At 35.7% G+C, this 20,416-nt stretch overlaps 1 protein-coding gene across 1 annotated transcript in view; it reads left to right on the top strand.

The window, feature by feature from the left end:
* ZNF385D (zinc finger protein 385D) overlaps window positions 1-20,416 on the top strand; it is a gene marked incomplete at both ends in the record, with an annotated part of 414,505 nt that overhangs the window by 83,164 nt on the left and 310,925 nt on the right. The window contains one exon of the mRNA XM_082298863.1: window positions 1,878-2,156. Within this exon, the coding sequence (XP_082154989.1) occupies window positions 1,878-2,156 (279 nt within the window). The remainder of the gene's footprint in view (window positions 1-1,877; window positions 2,157-20,416) is intronic.

Below are 20,416 nucleotides of genomic sequence, written 5' to 3'. Positions count from 1 at the left end.
GCTTTCAATGCAATAGATTACGTATATATATTTATGTACTGCTTTGATTAAAGACTGAATTTACTAATTTAAAATTATTTTAGGTAGATGAATCTTTGAAGTGAACAGTATCTCCAGCAAACTCCAGAAGGGCTGAGAGGTTGATAGGTTTATGCTGCTTCCTCAGAGAAACCTCCTCCTTCCATTAGGAGAAATATGCTATAGGTCTGCTATTGAAAGATTCTACAGTCTCATAATGTCTTTCGGGACATTTGTGATTTGTAGGTAAAAGTTCCTATCATCACTGTTCGTATAACAGCCTTGCTTTAATAAGTAACTACTTTTATGCTGATTGTTTTTTCTCTCTGTAATTTTGCTTTGGAGTGAATTGTTTAGCCTTCTTTCTCATCTCTTGCTTTCAACAGCTACAATCCTAGATAAGAGTTGACTGTACACAGAAGCTGATAAAATAATGACAGAACTAGTTGAGTGAGGTTAAAATCTACAGCAAGTGCGGAGGTCCTCTCAGACCTGGGTCTGTACTTTCTTAAATGAAATAGGGTTTAGTTAGCATAAAAGAACACAATGCTAATTAGATAGCAAGAAAATCTGAAAATTGAGATTGAAACTGATTTGAATATTTGAGATAGATTTTAGATTTTCATCTTTAGATAAATTTGTCTTTGTGATTTGACTGGAAGACAAAAAATGTCTTTGAAGCCTTGGGAGGTCTGGCAAAAAGTTAAGCTGATGAAATTTAAGACATCTGAAGCTATCTGAAGAACGATTTGCAGTATTATGTTGCAATCAGACCCAAGTCTGGAGGCGTGTTTAGGATTGTTTATTTAGACACTGAAACTTTTCTGGATCTGGCATTAAAAACCCATTTTCTTGTGTCACTGTAATAATCTTTTTTTGTCTCTAGGTTGATTGATTTGTCAATTAGAGACCAAATAGTGTCATCGTATTTAAGGCTGCAGTAATTTTGTCACTCAAAGTATAGATTACATTCTTTGTCTAGACCTTCATTTATTCACTAAGTCTGGGGGAACAAGCACTTTAAAGATTTATATGGTATGTAAAGGTCTCATCAAAATGCTAAGTTGGTATAACATTTTGCATTCCTTGAATAGTAAATTAGGTTTGCAGTGCTCAGAGCATTTCTTCACCTGTGCCATTTCTGCTCCCTTTTAAATCGTGGAAGCTCACAGTTCCACTGGTTTCACTTGAAGTTCTGCAGATGGGATTATTTTCTCATTTCTGTAGTTGTTGCTGTTTGATATTAGCTGAATCTAAGTTTACTATCCTTCAGTTGTAATCCTGTGTGGTTAAGATAAGAAACTAATAACATGTTTATTTGTCTTTGAACTACTCTAAATGAGAAAGTTATGAAGTTATTAGACTTGGGCTTGAAAGCAATCACAGGAAGTGGAGAGAGAATGTCTGGAGTTGCTAAGTGTTTAATAAACTCAAGGGTAAGGTCTGTGCATTTAAGCTTATTGAGCTACTATACAAGACAGGTACTTTTTCTTCTGTTCATTATACCTTCTCCCCCTTTCTTTCCATTGGCTGAAGGGCTGTTTTCTCTCACATTTTTTTCTCAGTTCCTGCAGTGTTTTTACCTTTTCTTTGATAATTTATCACAGAGGTGCTGCATTCACATCTGACAGGCTCAGCTTTGGGCACTTGACTGTGGAGTTAGTCAAGTTACGTAGCAGAACTGAAAAACTTGAACAGAAAGCAAAATATATGAGTGCATATGAAAGCAAAATACAATGTTAAAAGATAAAATGCAAAAAATTATTTTCTGCCTTTTACTGGTTTGCAGATGTTGCTGTTTTGTCTGTATTATTTTGTGTTCTCATCAGTCTTCTCTCATATGTTTTTTTTCTTCTCAGAAAATATGAAGAAGCCCTGGAGCCCCGATTTACCAGTTGATAGCCAGTCATACAATTCAGATTTCACACCTCTCCCAGACCGGGAAGGTGAGAAAGAATTAGCACCTGATGGCACTGAAGAAAAGAAGGAGAGAGAAAAGAAACACACCAATTTCACTTTGTGTAATGTTTGTAACATTCAGCTAAACTCTGCTGCTCAGGCACAAATCCACTACAATGGCAAATCCCATCAGAAGAGGTTAAAACAGCTCAGCAATGGAAATCTCAAAAGTGATAATGGTAAGCATTATAATATATAAACCTTTGCCATATTTTGATCTGAGAATTGCAGCACTGTGCATTTTGTCGATATATATTAATCTGAACTTTGTTTTATTCAGACAACAAATGCTTTGAAGTTAAAGCAAAGGCTCTTGGTGACTTCAGAGTGCTGGAGGTCATCCCTAGCATGAGCATCTGGCAAATAGCTAAACATATACCATCTGTGTTATTACCAGAGTTTTCATTTTATATTTTGTTTACATAATGATGTTGATTCAGATTCTTTCTCTTTTCATTTGCATTTTGATGATTTTCAGCATAATCAGTGATATTCTGTACTTCACAGTCTACTAGAAAGGTTATCCTTGTTAGGGGCGTGTTTGCTTTTAATGAATGTAAGGTGGTTGTGAAATAAATTGAAACAAGTACATTACACAGAAATATGTTCCCAAACTCATTTCACTTTAGCTTGCTTACTCCAGGTTCAAACCACAGCTAGCATACGTTTGTTTAAAGGTCAAGCCTGAAGTCAAACAGAGGTGGAACAAAACTTATTTTGGCTTTGTTTTCATTGACAGTTTTGGGCAGAGCATTTTGTAGTAGGTGACATACTCTTTTATAATCAGAGTGAATTGTGATCCTCAAAGAAAAACACATTTGTGGTTTTTTTTGTACTAAGGCAGATTAGATAATAGAGGAAAATGATGGCCCCTGACAAGAAAAAGAAAAATTATCATGTTACAATTTTCTCAATTTCATAACAGGTAGTACTCAGCTTTGCTGTGCCATGTTGGGGTTGTACTGCATTGTTCTATCTGCTTCTGTGCACCATGTCAGAGAAATAATTGTGTTAATATGATGTACTTAGGACTTTAAGATTTTCTTTCTCCAGATCACACGTGTTTCTTACTATTTTGTAGCTTGAGTTGCTTCCTGCCCCACCTGCAGAAGGATAGGCAAAACAATAATCCTTAGATAGAACTTCATATTATTATTTTAATAGTCTCTGCATTGTTCCCGCTTTAAGAGTGGGGAATAACATTGATATGTTTCTGAGGTATGTTGGATGTGAGTGCTTGTCTGTGTATGAGGTGTTGCTCATTTCTGTAAAACACAACAATAAAACAAATAACACCTCCATAAAATTCATCAATACAATTAATTTTTTATTTAAGTGGCAGGCGGGACTGCAGCATTTGGCAATGTTCAGAGTTCAGAAGGCTTAGAAAAAAATGCTACTACCATTAGTAGGAGCTGTGGAAATGCATAAAGAAAGATTGATTTCCTAATTGATTAAAGGTGCAATATGGTTATCCACAAATGCATTCTTTATAAAACCAAATAAGCACAGTCTAATTTATTGCTATCTTTGGTTAAGAAGAAATTGTTATTGTTATTATTAGCACAACAATTTTGCTAATGATAGAAAGCTTTTTCTGCAGTTCATTTTTCCACTTTAATCCATGATAAATAAAGAATTAGTGATTAAGCAATGTTGAAATTAGTATCAAAGAGCTTCAATCACAGTTCAACATTTATATTCTGGAGAGGCTGAAACTAGCAGTATAGCAGTGTATTTCTTATTTCCTCCTTAAAAGTATTCTATGTTGTGTGTAGCTGTGTGTAGTGAGAAAATAGCTGATTGACTATCTAGGTCTTTGTTTCAAAGTGCATTTATTTTGGGGGGTTATGTGAAACTTTAGGATTTTCAAATCTGGCAGATCTCTGAATATCATCAAAAGTAGCAATCCACTGAGAGAATAATGTAGTGTAAAGTATAAGGAAGGGATTTTTCCCATGTCACCAAGTTAATTTCTCTTCAACTGAATGTTATAAATTAGAGAGACCAGTATTAAATATTTCTTGCTAGAAGTTAGAACTGAATTAGAACTGAATATTTGAGTAACCATCTTCCCCGCATCTTGAACAGAGATGCTGTTTGAGATGCCTTTTCTAAGTCGAATAAAAATCAGAACATGAGAGTTCTTTCACAATAATAGGTTTTGTCATAACTTGTATATCTAAAATATGGGCAGCATTTTTTGAGCAAATTATTTTTGTGTTGGTGACACCCCACCAAGCTCAAGTGACATATGACCATGACTAAACATGTTATGACTTGACCATTGCAGTTTATCATGTACATGCAGATGGTGCTTTTTGAAGGTTATTGGTGTGACTGTTAAACATGCACAGCATTGTTTTCTCAATGTATGTCAGAAGGACACTTTAAGAGAATGGTATTTCTTGTGTGGAAGTCTGATTGTCACAGAAGACAGCTGCTATGCTTTATGTCCAGGTTAGTGACACAATAATTCTAGAGACTAAATTCTGCTGTAAATTAAAACTATGTAAATGTTCTTCTTTATGCATTATCTTCTAAGGTTTTGTCATCATAGTTACTTATTATGTCTCATGACATATGAGTAAAGTATCTGTACTATGCACAAGGAAACTTAATTTCTAAATACAGTGTTTCATGAACTGTACTCTCAGTTGTATATGCCTTTGCAATGTTGGGTGCTCACTTAGAACTATCATATGTGGAAAGGTTGGGAAAAATATTGGAGTTGTGTTTTCTCATTTTGTTTCATCTCCAAATTATTCCCACACAGCAGGATAGGTTTGTGTGTTCTTTATCACGAGGGGATGTAGAAATGGAAGATTGATTCATACGAAACAAGAGCCCACGTGTTGTTCCAAAATAATTTGCAATGGACTGCTGAACAGAGGTAGGGTTCAGCTGCATTAGCTGTGTAATTAGAGTTGTCATGCTACAGTCATCATCTTCCAGCTGTGTGAAGTAGCTTTTGTCTGTTGGATGTGAATAACAGAACATTTACTATGTTTGAAGATCTGTGCCTGATTTCATAAGGTAAGTTGCTTATGCACAAAGCCTGTTAACATCTGCAAATATATAATCAGTAAATAATGTGCACTGTGGGGTTAAAAGCAGTGTTTCTTTGCTGCTCTGTTGGTATCTGGGCTGTATTTGAATAACCAGCTATACTCCGAAAAGTTTTGTTAGTTGCTTTATCTATCTGTCTGCTTGGCAGCTTTACTGTGTGATACCCATGTGGTTCCTTCCTGGGGCAGAACAACCTCAGAACAGCCAACTGTGCAGCCACAAAAGTGATGTGAACCCAATGTTTCTTTTGTCATTACTTGGTACATTGGTTTGTGATGACTTAACAGGACATAGTGAGACATCAGCACTTCTGTTGCTGAACTGTATGTACTTGGCAGCAACACAATTTTCTGTGTAACTTCCTCCTAATAATTGCCTTTTACATCTCTTAAAAAGACTTCTCACCCTTTCCTCAGTATAGCCTATAAAATATTCTTCTTACTGGTGCTTTTTTTGCCTTTCTGCTCTCATGCTTGCATTGGAAAGGTGACAAGAAAGTCAGTGGAGATTTTGAGTATGTTTTGGGATTAAAAGAGGGCAAGATGCAGTTCCTGTCAGCTCTGCTGACACTCTACCACTTCTCATAAAACCAGCCTGGACACTGTGGGAAGAGGTGACCTCTTGTGGGACGTTGTTTATTCTGTCCAGCAGGAGCAAAACTCACATTCCTACTGACAGAATGGAAAAATAACTGTGGATGCAAATGTATAGCAGCACCAGTGAGAAAGCTGATGTTTCTAAAATTTTATGTAAACCAGAATTTCTTCTGTGCATTCTTTTGTGTAAATTGCTGAATCATCGTGAGTGAATGAGGCATGGTTAGGACAAAACCTAAAACTGCTTTCCTCTGCAATACTTCCTACAATACATTAGAGAACAAGTGGGAAAATAATAAAGGAGGTGAGCAATGTCACAAAATTAATAGAATTCCTTACACTTTAAAAACTGATTTCTGAACCATTATTCTTTTGAAACATAGGAGGCAGTGAGGCATTTGGTGGTAGTTTATTCATCTAGCTCTCTAAATTCATAACCCAGACCAAAGACTATCCAATTTAGTATGTTTTATGTACTATCTTTTAAACTAAACCTGAATACAACTACTTTTTTTTAACTGAAATTTCACTGAAGTAAAATTTTATTGTAGTGTCAACAAGGACATTGAGTACATGGAAAAAAGGAGCAGAAAGTATCAGAACTGAGCATCCTTTTTTTCCCCCTTGCTCATTTCAAAAAGCAAATCCCTTAATTCAACACTTATTATTACTTTAGATTGAATAACAATTTGATTGTTGTGGTTATGTTACGCATATTATGAAATATGCACTAAAAAGGAACATTTATTTCCCACACTTTATTCTTCTTTTTCAACCTCATTCAGTAGTTGAATGTAGTTTCCTACAACAGCACTTGAGATGGCAATTTCCTTAAATCTATGCAATAATTTTTTTGCACACTGGTAAGAGAAAATGTTTAATCTTTTACAACTTCTCTTTTACATCTAAATCCTGACTTTTTACTAGTCTGCAGGTAGGAAATCCAGGTGATTTATCCAAACTGCTTGCAGAGTTTCCTTCCTTGCGCTTTTGTGTTGCTGTTTATCTTCCGTCTCTGTGCTGCCGTTGCATTTTACACCTGCATTTTACAGTCATGTTTCGTGATCATGAAAACTTATGGCTTTGGGGTAGACACATTCTTGCTTTTACGTGGTCAGCCACCAAGTTAGGGCTTTCAGGGAAGTGGTGTTATCTGCTCTTCTCATTGTGTTAACCCTCCTTTCAGAGGAATAGGATTGGATGGGACATTGGAGAAGAGAGGAAATCTTCAAGTAAAGTATGTTTTCCTTCAGATCAGGTGATTTTCTATTAATTTCCAGACAAGTAAGAATTGTCAGATCAGCTTGAGATGTCCCTGGAAGTCACATTGCTAGCAAACTGTTTTTTTAATGTCATATTCTGATGCAGAGCTTCTTGGCCAGTTAACAGTAAATCCAATATGTATTTTCCTCTGGTTTTAAGCTTCTAGTTTGTCGGTCATAGATGCCAGTATCTTGTAAACCATCACAGCAGGTTCCTTCTGGGTATTTGTAATACCTCCCAAATGTCAAAGCTGGAGATTTCTGAATAAGTAGGACTGGCTAAGGGCAGTGTGTCACTTCCATTACTTCCAGATGTAAATCTTCCTCCTTATTTCAAAGTGCTTGTCTGTTTCCATCATGTTCCTATTTCAGTTAGTGAACTATTAGCAGTTTTTGCTTTCAAGAGCACTTTTGCAAGCAAGGTATGCTTTTAAAGCACCACTTGTGTTTGCAGAATCTTTTTTATCTTATTCAGAAAGGTAATATCACCATATAGGACATCCATAGTTCACCACAAAGTTTTATCACAAGGTGAGTGAGAGAACCTTAAGATCCAGCTCACACTAGCCACATGCACGATGTTGATATTTCCTCTAATAAGCATCATGGGATCTACTTGGCTTTGTGAGTATACAGAAAGGATGAATGGATGGTAAATGTGGACAAACTGTTCACATGTATGCAAATACCCATGTGGACTTGCTGTAGTTAGCTGTCTGCTATTACAAATAAATGCAAATGGATGTTGGTAAATTTTAATACAGATCAGTCACAGGTAAAGCTTGGCATTGCAAAAAGTTGTGGGAAGGCTGTGAGGAAAGTTTATGGAGTGCACTTGGAATAATTTCAATAATGGCATGCAGTCACATAGATGAAATATATTTTAGTAATTTCCAGAACATTCTCTTGGATTTGGAGGGGAGAAATCTATAGAAGTTAAACAGTTTTTCATGTGGTATTTCTGGCAATTGGTCCACTGAATAGCATGGCAGGATGTTTAAAAAGTATGGGAGCCTATAGAACTGTGCTTTTTAAATATGGATAGTTCTTCAGAAGCTGGGGGATAAGTAGAAATTTATGTCTAAATATACTTAAAGTATTTTTGAAGTTCCTTATTATTCGTCAAGTGCACTGAAGGATGTGCTTATGTCTTCCATTGAAGTATAGCTCTGGTCTCAACTAGCAAATTCTTTTCTTTTCAACCATCTTAAGTGCCAAATGAATAAAACACGCTGTAGCAGTTTATTATGAATCCAACCATTTAAGGTGTATGGAGAATCTCCACCATAAAGAACATCTGCCCAGGGTCTAAACAAGCCTCTAACTGCAGAGTCAAAAAGTTACAAAGAATTCAGTTTCCTGCCTGAATATAAGACTGCACAGATTCTCTTTTAATACCCCCAGCTGTATACAGTACCCTCCTTTTGGTACCATCTTGAAGCAAGATGCTTAGTAAATTGCCTTCATCTAAAAGACATGGGTGTTTGTCCAAGAGAAATTCAACAGTGGCAGCTGAAACAAGTTTAGAAGTGGGTCCTTCTTTGCTGCCTTTTAACAAACCTGGATAGGGTCTCTGAGAGCTATGTGAAGACAGTTGGAGATGGAGTCCTTAGAGGTGTCCTCAACAGCTCACAAAGGCTGATGTTATGTGCAGATTGGAGGGTGAAAATCTTCATCCACCGTGTGCCTGCTTGCTACATTTATTCTTCCATACTCACAGATCTTACTCTGCATGTTCCGAATATTGTTCTGTCACAGTTTGCTTGTCCTTTTCAGATATTTACAACCTTCTGTTTTCAGGCCCTTATGTTGCTCCTAGGTGTGCAACTCTTTCTTCCATATTGAAAAATAACTGGCCTTTATGCCCTCAAATTTGTGTTTAAAATACACTTGAAAAAAATGGGACAGCTGTCATCTTTGTCTTTGAACTTCTACTTAGCATCAACATAGCCTCTTTCTAATCACTTTTTTGGTTTTGTTTTTTTTTTTTTTTTTTTTTTTTTGAGGCTAGGACCTGCCATATAACCTATTTATCTGAACTAGTTTTTCTCTCCACTTAAAAGGTAATACCATTTTAGGCAGGTGATATCTTCATGTTTTTACTGTGGCAGGAATATTGATGAGCAATGCCAAGTTAGCTGGATAAAGTTCAGTTACTCTGAGAACAATGTATGTCCATCTGTGTTGTTTCTGAACGGTATGAGGGGTTGGTCTGCCATTCTTTGCTTCTCCCTGAGTGTGGCACCATTCTCATTTCTGAGAACTCTGGCATTTGATCTTGTATGTACAGATACCAAACTGCTGAAACCTGTTTTGCAGGCTCTCCATTTAGTTCTGCTTATATCACTAGGTCCAATATAGATTATGATGACCATGGCTTCTGTCCAGACCTTCTCAGTAACTTGTCTTCTTTTAATATGATGGGGTTTTTTTTTCCCCTGCACTGGCATCTGGTAGGCAACAGATCTTCTATGCGTCATGACAACGCGCTAAGTTTATCAACATTTCCCGGTATTAATTTACTAAGAGATAGTTTTTCCCATATTCAGTCATTTTCTTATTTCAAATGTAAGTCTGTAGTCCTCAATGAAGCTGTAGAATGGTAACTTTGTACCTCTCATGTAGCATAAATTTTAAATTTTTAGGATATCACAGAATTAATGCAGAATTTTTGAGCTATATCTGAGTAGAAGAAAAAAATAGCAAATATAAAATGTAAGACAAATTTCACTACTGCTGACTTTTACTTATTCATAGGGTTTTTTTCCTCTGATTCAAAATACACTGTCTTCCTGATAGTCATGTCACTGAAATCTTTAGTTAACTTCTTATGCTCTGACATATTTCTCAGTAGTGGAAATATGTCTCAAGATCGGAGATTTAAGACCCATGCCAATGAAATTAGTTCCAAAACCTGTTGATTTCAAGAGGAGGAAGCAAGTTCCTCGCTCTGTTGAGGAAATTAATGATAGCTATGGTGGCTCAGTACAAATCATCAAAGAAGCACCAGTTCTAATCTACAGTTCTGCTATTGTGGGAGTGAGTTAATCTGTATGATGTCTTTCCTTTGTGTCTCACATTATTGCTTATGGGTTAGCCTGGCTGGAGTCCCCATGCAGGCAGCATTATAGGTATATAGACGTAATCAAGATTTCCCCCCAGTTTTTCCATAAATATGAAATTAGAGGGCTGGAAAGATACACTGATTGTAAGCAAAGCAGCTCACTCTTTGGTAATACTTTGTTAGCATTACTATTTAGTAAAACTTTGTTCTATAATAAAAATTCAGATTTTTAAAATACTTCTCTAGAATCTTTGTCAGAATAATATATTTTTAAATGCAGGCCCTCCCTGGTGGGGATGGTGTATAATTTATTATACAGAATATAACAGCTTTTTGATTATAAAAGCAATATTGAATGTTTCTTTTTTATGGGCTTTAGCAGCATGATGACTATTAGATTAGAACCAAAACCCAGAGTCTCTCTCTGTGCTGAATTCTAAAATGTTGTAGAAGAAAAAAGAGAGTTAATGAAGAATAATTTTGTGATCATACATTTTGTGATTTTTAAGAAATTTCTTTCATAGTGAAGTACAGTGAAAGGAAAACTGGAAGTGTAAAAATTATTCACTTTGGTATTTTGACTACAATTGGTTAGTAGTTTGGTAAAGATTATTCAGAAATGGAGTTTTCTTCTGTTGAACCTGTCCCATTTGGGAACACTTAACAACTCATCTGTGCCTTTTTGGCCAGGAGAACTCCATTCCTGCCTTTGATTAATTCTCATTTCATCCCAAAAGAAGTAGCAATATTGTTAAAAAGTGAGTAAAAATTTCCTCCTTCCACTTTCATTCCTGTTCTCAAACTCAATAGACGTTTGAATCTTGACAAGTTGCATTGTGAATGGATGTTTTTTCCACTTGGCAAACACAATAGAATTTTGGTTTTTTCTTGGTCCACAGTCTTATCTATTCTGATAATGTCCTAGTTTTTTCTAGGGTATTGTTTTGGTTTGCACCTTATTTTTAAATTATTGTTATTGTGTTGGAGTTTTTAAATTTGGTTATCAAACTGAAGAAAACCAGTGATTACATCACCATAGTTCTGACTCTGCTTAGCTCCATTTTCCTCACATTTGATACAGGAGCTTTGCCAAAAACAGACCTAGGTGCCCTTGTGGGCAAAAAATTGAATGGGATTCATGAACTACACACTTGGACAGTACTGTGCCCAGTTTTGGGCCCCCAGTACAAGAGAGACATCACTGTAAGGGAGTGAGTGTGGAAGAGCATCACCAGGATGGTCAGGTTACCTGAGCACCAAAGAGAGGTTGACAAGGCTGGTTTTATTTACTGTGAAGAAAAGAAGGACTCGTGGGGGATCCTTTTGCGCTCTTCAACTTCCTCGAGGGGCTTTTAAATAGAAGATTGATGTATATGAAAGGGCAAGAGGGGAGCATCACAAATTGCAGCAAGGAAAGTTCTGGTTAGGTATATGGATGAAAGCATTCAGAACTTCATTGTAAAAGTGGGTAAGCACAGAAATGAGTTGACCAGAGAGGATGTGGAAATTATTCTCTGGGGATTTTAAGGACTCAACTGATCTAAGCTTGAAATTACTTCTGCTTTGGGTAAGAGGTTGTGTAAGTTGCAGAGATACCTTTCCACATGAATTTTTCTAAGGTTCTGTAGCAAATACTGGAAAAACTTCAGTTTTAAAGATTCAGAGGCCTACTTGCTTGATTTACATCAGTCAGGACCAAGATATATATAGCCAAAGGCTCAGAATTTTCTTCATAGCTGTGTGTTTAAAAAGGAAAAATAACCAAGAAAATTCCACTCTGAATGTCAGGGTGCTGAGGGTATTTGGCAGAAGCAAGGCAAATACAGTAAAATCTGTATTCTTTGAAAGGCTCTGAGATGTAAAATGAGCTGTTGAAGACTTTTTTCTACCTTTATTTTTTTCATCAAATTGCCTGTAGCATATACTCAGAACTGCTGTTCATCCATATTACAGTCTGTCTAGTTAGAGATTATAAAAATAAAATTCTTGTCCTCTAAAAGAAGAAATGTAGGAACAAAGCTGTGTGGATCTTGGTTTTAGACCTTTATTTCTGTCATTAGCAGTGACAAGGAGAAGAATAGATGCTGCAGGATGCAGTAAAGAACATCAGATACCATGTTTACAATTATGTTTTAAGACAGATGGGATCTTCATAGCAGGCTGATATTAATAATCATTCAAAATTTCTTTTTATTTAAATAAATTGGCTTTTAATCTGAACCATTGAAGATTTCAACAGTAGACTTTGTCATGTAAACATTGGACTGATCAAATAGCTCCTTAAAAAAATTATCCAGTAATTGATATTGAATTTGTTTGTGGGTTTTTTATTTTTGTGTGGTGTTTTATTTTCTGACCAATCATATCCCATCATGAAATTTAATTATTATTAATTGAAAACTAATTTTTGTATGTTTAGGGAAACACAATTTTCTGTTTAGAATCATGAGTGTAATACAGTTTCAGAAGTACCACACAGCAGTAAAAGAGTATTCCTCATGTTTTAAAATCTTGAAATATTTAAGAAAAAAGCACAGCAGTTCATTGTATTGTATTTGATTCTATCACTGACTCTTTTGATGCCAGTGACCCTTGTCACAAACAGATGAAATATGCTTGAGAAAGTCAAAGAAAAGATCCTAGAACTGTCAAACTTTAAGAAATATATCTTCAGAATTGCAGTGTTGGCATTTAAAGACTTTTTGTGAAATAAATTCTTTCAAGAACAGTGGCAAGCTTCTCTGGTCTTAGAAGCACTCCAAATTAAAAGATTGTGGAAACAAATAATGTTGCAGTTAAAGAAAGAACAACTAAATTACCTTATAGCTGTTGTAGAAGTTTCAGTACGATTCAAGAAAGAAACATTTTAGTTTTACCAATGCTTTAATTTTTTTGCAAGCCAGAAGAGTTTATTTCAACAGATTGACTCTTAATTTTATCTCTGTAGGGCTGTATGTATGTTATAAATTTAATTTTCTTTTGGTGCAGGCTAAATTTTTTAATGTAGGTTAGTTTAATCTGTTATATGCCTGCAAAATTTTTTAAAGGGAAATAATCTGCTTTTTTTTGTTTTTCCTTTGATATTGCATACAGCCCATCCTACAAAATCCATTGACCACATTAATGAGAGTACTAGAGGGTCAGGCTAATTTTGAATATGTGTGCTTCTGAGTACAGTGATTATATATTCATACACACACATATTTACACACACAAAGCCCACTTTATTCTTAGTCTGCATATGAATTTGTTAGTTCTTGGCTAGTATGGCAGAAAATTCCAGTGCTGTGCTTTACAGGAAGAGCCTTTGTGCACCATCTGCTGCTTAGCCCAGAGTCCTGTATGGTAGTCAGCAGTTAGTTTTTAATCTTTGAAAAGTGTAGTCACTGGTGGTTTTTTTGTTTGGTTGTTTTGTGGGGGGTTTTTGATTGTTGATTGATTTTTGTTTTTTTCTGAAGTGTTGAAGTAATTTATTATTTAAAGGAATTTTCCAAATAGTATGTGTTTATTTTGTCAAATCAGAAATCATATTCGTGATGATTTCAAATGAACCTCAGGAGGAATAGAGTTTTTCAAATGGTTCCAGAAAGATGAATTACATTTCTTCTAACTCAGTTTTTATTAATTTTTAGACATATGCAAATTTTATAGTCCAGAAAACCTGCTCTTACACTGTGATGTAAGGTTTTTTCCTTTCTTAAATATTTATATTTTTTTATTCCATAAACTCAAGAAAGCTCCTCACATATTAGTACTCATATTATGATACAACTAATATAAATCAACACTTAGCAAGAATAGGCATTATTACTTCTGATAGATCTCTAGACTTATGTTAGTTGTTTATAGGGTTAATGAAACATCATATCTATATGCAAGACTTTTTTTTCCCCTGGGAATACGGAGAGGTATAGTTACTATGCAGTGCTATTAAGATATCCCTGCTGTATTCTAGTGAAGACTTGTATTTCTCTCTGTAGCCACTCTTGTTTAATTTATTGGAGAATGATCTTCAGAATATTGCTTTCTTCTTTTGCTAACTAACGGTGGATATTTTATGAAGTGTCATCACGGAAAGCTTGAGTGTTCAACCTTATCTGATCCCCAAAGTTACTGAGAAAGAGACTTGTCACCCTGACTTACTGTTTGTGGATATCCAAAGGATTTTGGTTAATGTGTTCTGACAGAACTCTCCATGCTCCACAGTTCACCTGCTATAGATGTTATGTTCAAATGTGCTGGCTGAAGCAGCTTGTGCAAACACGAAATGGCAGGGCTGGTGAGTTAATACAACAGTTTCTTCAGAAAGACAAGGAGGGGATGAAAATAAATGATATCTGCTTCATCCTTTATATTCCTTTGATAATAAAGCATTTCACAACGTTCTTGAAACCAATGCAGACAGAAGTATATACACAAAGCACAGCAGGATTTTGAAAAGTGCTCAGTTTGTTTATTTTGTGTACAAAACGAGCCTAAGTCTCCTTTTCTCTTTATATTTTGTAAGGCTGAAAAACACCCAAAGAAGCCCTATGGAAAAGACAGCATATTATCCATACCAAGGGCAGTATTCTGGCAACAGCAGCTTCCTACTAGACCATTTTGCTGTAACAATATGTGAGGTTAGGCTCATACTGTTTAATCTCATGGAAAACTTTAGAAGGCCTTGGCTCCTGTGGAGAAGTGCTCTCTTTGGTAGTAAAATGCCCTTCACAACACCCTGTGAGCAGTTGCACAAACCCCTTAACAAACTTATATTTATGCAGAATGAAAGGGGATCAGTGCTGCAACATGAGGAGACTGGCTAATGAGGGGATAGTCGGATTTGGATGGGGCTTGGTCAGTGCTTTTTTCTGATCTGGTGGGAAAATCAGTCATGAAAATTCATTTTTATAGGATGGGATTAACTTGCAGAGGTAAAAACAAATACAGGAAATTATTGCAATGAGTAAATGAATAACTGTGGGGATGACTGAGGAATAGGGGAGGGAACTGTTTGTCTTGCATATTCAAGTAATTGAAAACTTGACAAAACGTAGAATATATTTTGTTTCCTGACCATCTTGAAGCCATTAAGGAAATTAGCATAAATTTCCATAGAATTCATATGTCACATTAATTTGAGAGCCTGGTGCATACATTTCCTACTCAGATGGTGGGCTCCTTCTGCCAGACACTGGCAGGTTGGTGTAAATTACCCAGCAGAAGTTGGAATGTTCTTTCATTGCAAGCTGACAAAGAGAAAGATGTATGCACAAACCCAATACTCTCCCCAGATCTGCAACTCTCTCATTTCTTCCTCCGTCTTCTTTAAGGAACCCTGGGAAAAGAATTCGTAGTCCTTACCTGAGGAAAGCTTCAGTGAAATGCTTATCTGAGGACTGCTCGATTTTGAGCAGGTTAAAGACTTCAAAGTTCAACTGTGGCATTTCTCAACTTTTTGGATCCAATGATACTTTATTTTTCTGCTTTTGTTTTTAATCCAGACTTTAAAAATAGTGCTTCTGTGCTACTTAAAGAAGAAAAAAAAGTTCTTAATAGCTGGAACTATGTTTCAAGAAATGACACTTCTGTGTTGTATTTTCTACCCCATATAAGTACTAGCTAGATGATACAATGCAAAAACCACCTTCCTCCTTGACTCAGCAGAAGGAAGAGTTATCCCAATTTATTTAATGCATTTTTTTAACACTTAAGTAGTGAGCAATGAATCACACATTTGATCTGAGGAATCCAGATCTCCTCGCATAGAAAGCCTTGGGTGAGCCTTGGAATTTTTCTCATAGAAATACAAAACATACCTAACCCTTTGTATACTTTACTAGAAGAAAAAATCTCTTAAAGAAAACCCTTAGCGTATTTGTTCTGTTGCAGTATCATCAGTTGTTCTTCTATTGCTAGTTTAATTAGATCATGATGTGTGTGGAATTTTTTAATACCATATAGTAATATTATATTTGCTATGTTGGCAGTCCTCGGGATGGGGATTCTGTTACCCTTATCACTATGTAAGGCAGAAGGAATGTGAAGGCCCCAGAATAATACTGTGAGTAGCACAAAATACTGGTAGCATCAAAAATTAAAATTAAGGTTTATTGCTTTGGGTTTTTTTGGTCTAAATTCACCTTGTAATATGCAGCCATTTTTCCTCTTTGCTTGTCTTTGGTGGTGAACCTGGGCATTCAGACATACCTTTCTATCAAATTAAATTGCAAAGAAATAATTCCCTCAGAAGCTCCCTTTCAGCTTCATTACAAACTCCTTGTATGAATACTGCAAGTGTTGGCAGCTATATTTTCATGATGTTTACAGAATTACTCAGAAGTTTACAGTATTTTTTTTTTACCTTTTCTTCTTTGTGAAGATCAAAGTAACTGGTTTTTATTGTTCAGCAGTTGTTAACATACAAGACCGAATATTCCCACACGTATAGTAAATTTTAACATCCTTGGCTTTTTGCAATTAGTAAAAAAAACCCTGGTGGGTATTTAATTTACCTGGCAGTGCATTGGTGTTTGAAGCTGCTGCTGGCAAATTCTGGAAGGGTTTTTTCTGCGTGAATGCTGGGGGGCTTGATCTGTGATTTTTTAAATGCCTTTGGGAGGTGAGATCAGATGCGTAAGAATGTGATTGTGTTTATTTTTTACATGAATCCCACTGCTAGAATCCTTAGGGATTTGCTGTATCAAAGATATTTATGAGAATATTGCCCTTGGCTATGGTTTGAAAGGGAGCAATGTAGGACAGGGACAGATGAAGGGTAGGCAAGCTGGTGACTCTGGTCATAGAGAATGTTGAGAGTCTCCTAGATCTGGATACCCTTTCTGATGCATAGCACTCAAGCAAAATAGGAGAGTAAGCAATATTCAGGAGTCACATTTCCACTTGAGAGGTTTTTTTGTTTGTGTAATCGGTTCCTGAATGTTCATGATTTCAGAAACAGCAAAGCATGACCAGGATTAATCACTCAATTTATGGATTCAGTACATGCTGTTGTCTGTGCCTGGCCTCATCTTATTTGGAGAGCAGGATCTTCAGGCATGTGACTATTATATTTAAGCTTTTATGTGAAGCAAATTTTTGTTGTTTGGTCACTTGAACTTCTGTGTTCTTTCAATTTTCCCGCTTTAAAGGGAAGAATAGGGCAAGATAATGGCAATAACATCTGGCAGGTTTGTCACAGCAGTTCCTCAGCATATCTACCTTTAGGTTTTCCGTGAGTAATAGGTAGTAAAAATGATGAAGCAAGCATAAAAAGGGGAGAATTGTAAAGCCAAGTTCTATCTGAAGTTTTTTTTTTTTCTGAGGATGTATTATTCTAGTAATAAGAAGGAATTGTATGCCTTCAGTTGAGCCAAAGATCTTGAGCATTACAGAGAATTGTTGGACTCGATGATCTTAAAGGTCTTTACCAAATGAAATGATTTTACAAACTAGCCAAAGTGCCATTTAAACAAACTAAGAATCTAACATTTACATTCATGTTGCTGACCAGAATAGTCCCATAATCTGTTAGTAATATACATCTGCTGATTTATAAAAATATGTATATGCATGCACATGTGCACACACATACAGAACGTTTTAATTAATTGCTGAGATAATGTATGAATCTCTGCCCCTTTAAATGTGCTGATTGAAAAATGAAGAATTCCTGCCCTTTAAGTGTTCAGCTTTCACAGAGGTTACAGTAAATCTCTTAATCTCCCAAGCACTTATTCTCCTCTGTGTTTTTCGCAGACATTTATCCACAGGACATTCATTTCCAATCTGTATTTAAATCCAGGAATAACTATGTGGGCTTTGAGCTATCTGCTTTCATGCACTGCTAATGGGCTCTATCAAAGGAACTCTGGATGAACTGGTGGGGGGGAAAGAGATTCAAGCCATGTTCAGTTTCTGTTTCATCTTAAACTGAGTCTCTATTTATTTTTGGTGAAGAGAGCATTAAAGAAAGCAATTATTTGGGGGCGAAGGAAGGGCAGGAAAGATCCACAATAAAGGATTTATTTATTCTGTCTTTATAGAGAACACCAGTGTATCAGATTTTCAAGCTTATAATGGAGCATAGTTGAATTTATCTGCTGAATGGGGTGTGAGGATTTGAAACATATCCTGGATTTTTGTCAAATGCTGTCAGCACTTTTTTTCATATTCCTTACAGAATTTGTAGTCCAGAATCTTGAATGTAAATGGTCATAGCTTCACACTGTTTTGTAAATACACAGTTAACTCAGAATAGCATGTTCTCCCATTACTTAGTAGATGCTTTGCAGTCACTGTGCTGAATGGCCCATTTCTGTAAGAGAAATGTAGTATTAAATTAATATTATGTTGTAAAAGAAAACACAGAAACATAATGTCTTTGAAGTAGTTACAATGAGGCTGCCTCTTGACCTTTTGGCATTTTCTCTTCTGCACATCAAAGAATTCGTTTCAGTTTTATTCAGAGCATATTAAGGGAGGCAAAGTGAGGGGGATTGAAAGAAAATGTGCTGAGGAGACCTTTAATTCTGTATTTCCAGCCTATGTAAAATAGCCTCAATTTGGAAACTATACTAAGATATATCCAGAAAAACGTTACCCATGAACATAAATCCTTTAAACAATGTTTTTTTTCTTCACAACAACTTGCTTTTAAACAACAGAAGAGCTCTGTTGTTTTCTTCCCATCCTATTTTCTCTTCATTATTTCTCTTCTCTGTCTCCATTCTGTGAGCATTTCTCCAGAGCACAAATCCCACTTTTTGTGCAGTGTATTTTCTGACCTTTGCTGAACCAGCTTGCTCTGGTGTTTTGGTATTATAAACATGCTGTTTTATCAAAAACAACTAAATAGCTTTTGGTCAATAACAGCAAAATGCATTTCTTCTTTTCTGCTTATAATATTAGCTATACTTTCAGTACTATTTGTATAAAGATTTGGAGGAGTGGTTATTATTTTCTGGTAAATGTGCTTAACTTTTGAAATGTTACCTTTGAAAATATTCTCATTAGAGAGTGATAATAAATCATTTGATAGAAGATTTTTGTGTATCTTTCTTAATTGCGTGTTCTGGTCTCATGTGGAGCTATCAGTGAAAATAAATAGGCTAATTAAACTGCAATGCTATTAAATTCTTGCCAAATTTGGTTAGACCCTCTTTCCTGGTGCTGGAAAAGTCTAACTCAAATCATCATTCATAGCATGAGTAAACTTCTGGATAGATGGAGATTAGGAAAACATTTCTGGTCAGATCTTGTGAGATGCTGCTTACCCCTTTCAGATAAAGAGCTCCGACCAAAGACAGATTTGGAGGGAAGCAATGGACTTGCACCAGTATCTTGGCCTCTCACAAGAGTGTGAAAAGGGCATTGGAAAGGACTGCTGTCTTGTACCAGCTTGAGGCTGGACTTCTTAATTCACTGATACGCATAACCTAAAGAACAGATGATAATATGGTCTAATGAAATGTTATCCAGCTACTCAGTAAATGATTGCCTGAGCAAATTTACTTAAAACGCTCTGGTGCCAGGAAAAGGATAGCAATGGGTCTGAAACTTGCTTTTTATTTATGTTTTTATTTTCTCTTCTTAAGGGACCAAATCTCTGTCCAACAATTCTAAATATGTATCTGCCTCAGTAAATTTATACATTGTGGGTTCTCTAACTCTGTTTTCTTACCGCATTAAGAGAATGAACAGTGTTTTTTGTAACCAGGAAAGTATTGCTTAAGATCACTATGCTTTTTAGGTTATTTAAACGAAGCTGACATATCAGCCTGTGCAATGACCGGTCCTCACACTGCAGATTCCTAGCTAAAACTGAAAACAAAAGTAAAAAAAATGTTCAAAGTGGGATAAAGATAAAACCTGAAAAAAGGTGATTTAAAAAATTGGATAACTTTGAAGTGGGAATTTTCTAAATCTGGAAATTTTCTCTTTCATAAAGTGTTCAATGGCTTCTTTTCAAACACAATGAGTTTTCGATCACATCAAGTTCTTGTTTGCTGTAGAATGCTGCATGTTTCTGATAAATGTCTGCTTCTTAGCAATAACATTTCTTAATAGAATTGACCACAGCAGTAAATAGAAACTGTCTGTGAAAGAAACTTGTTTAAACTATCATTTAACTTGCAGTTGTAGAGTTTTACACTGATGAATGGCTCATTTAAAAATCAGGTGGACTAGAGCCCAGATAATTCTTCTTCACAACTTACTGAATTTAGTCTTAGTATATTAGGACCCTAGATGTTACAGCCATTCCTTTATATTTTATTTTTTCAAAAGTAGATTCAAGGAAGTGAGATAGACCCATGCTCTTCAGGAATTGAAACCTTCAAAAAACCTGATTTCTGTCTTTCTTGTTGCAAAGCTTGCAGACTGGAACATAAATTTCTGTTTCTCGTTTAGAGATTTAGGTTTTAATATTTAGCATTTAAGCTTAATTAATTTTCCCAACATTTAAT

The sequence above is a fragment of the Coloeus monedula genome (assembly GCF_965178545.1).
Source record: "Coloeus monedula genome assembly, chromosome: 1".
NCBI lineage: Eukaryota > Metazoa > Chordata > Aves > Passeriformes > Corvidae > Coloeus > Coloeus monedula.
The sequence above is the reverse complement of the archived record's forward strand: the minus strand, read 5'-3'. Positions and strand labels throughout refer to the sequence as shown.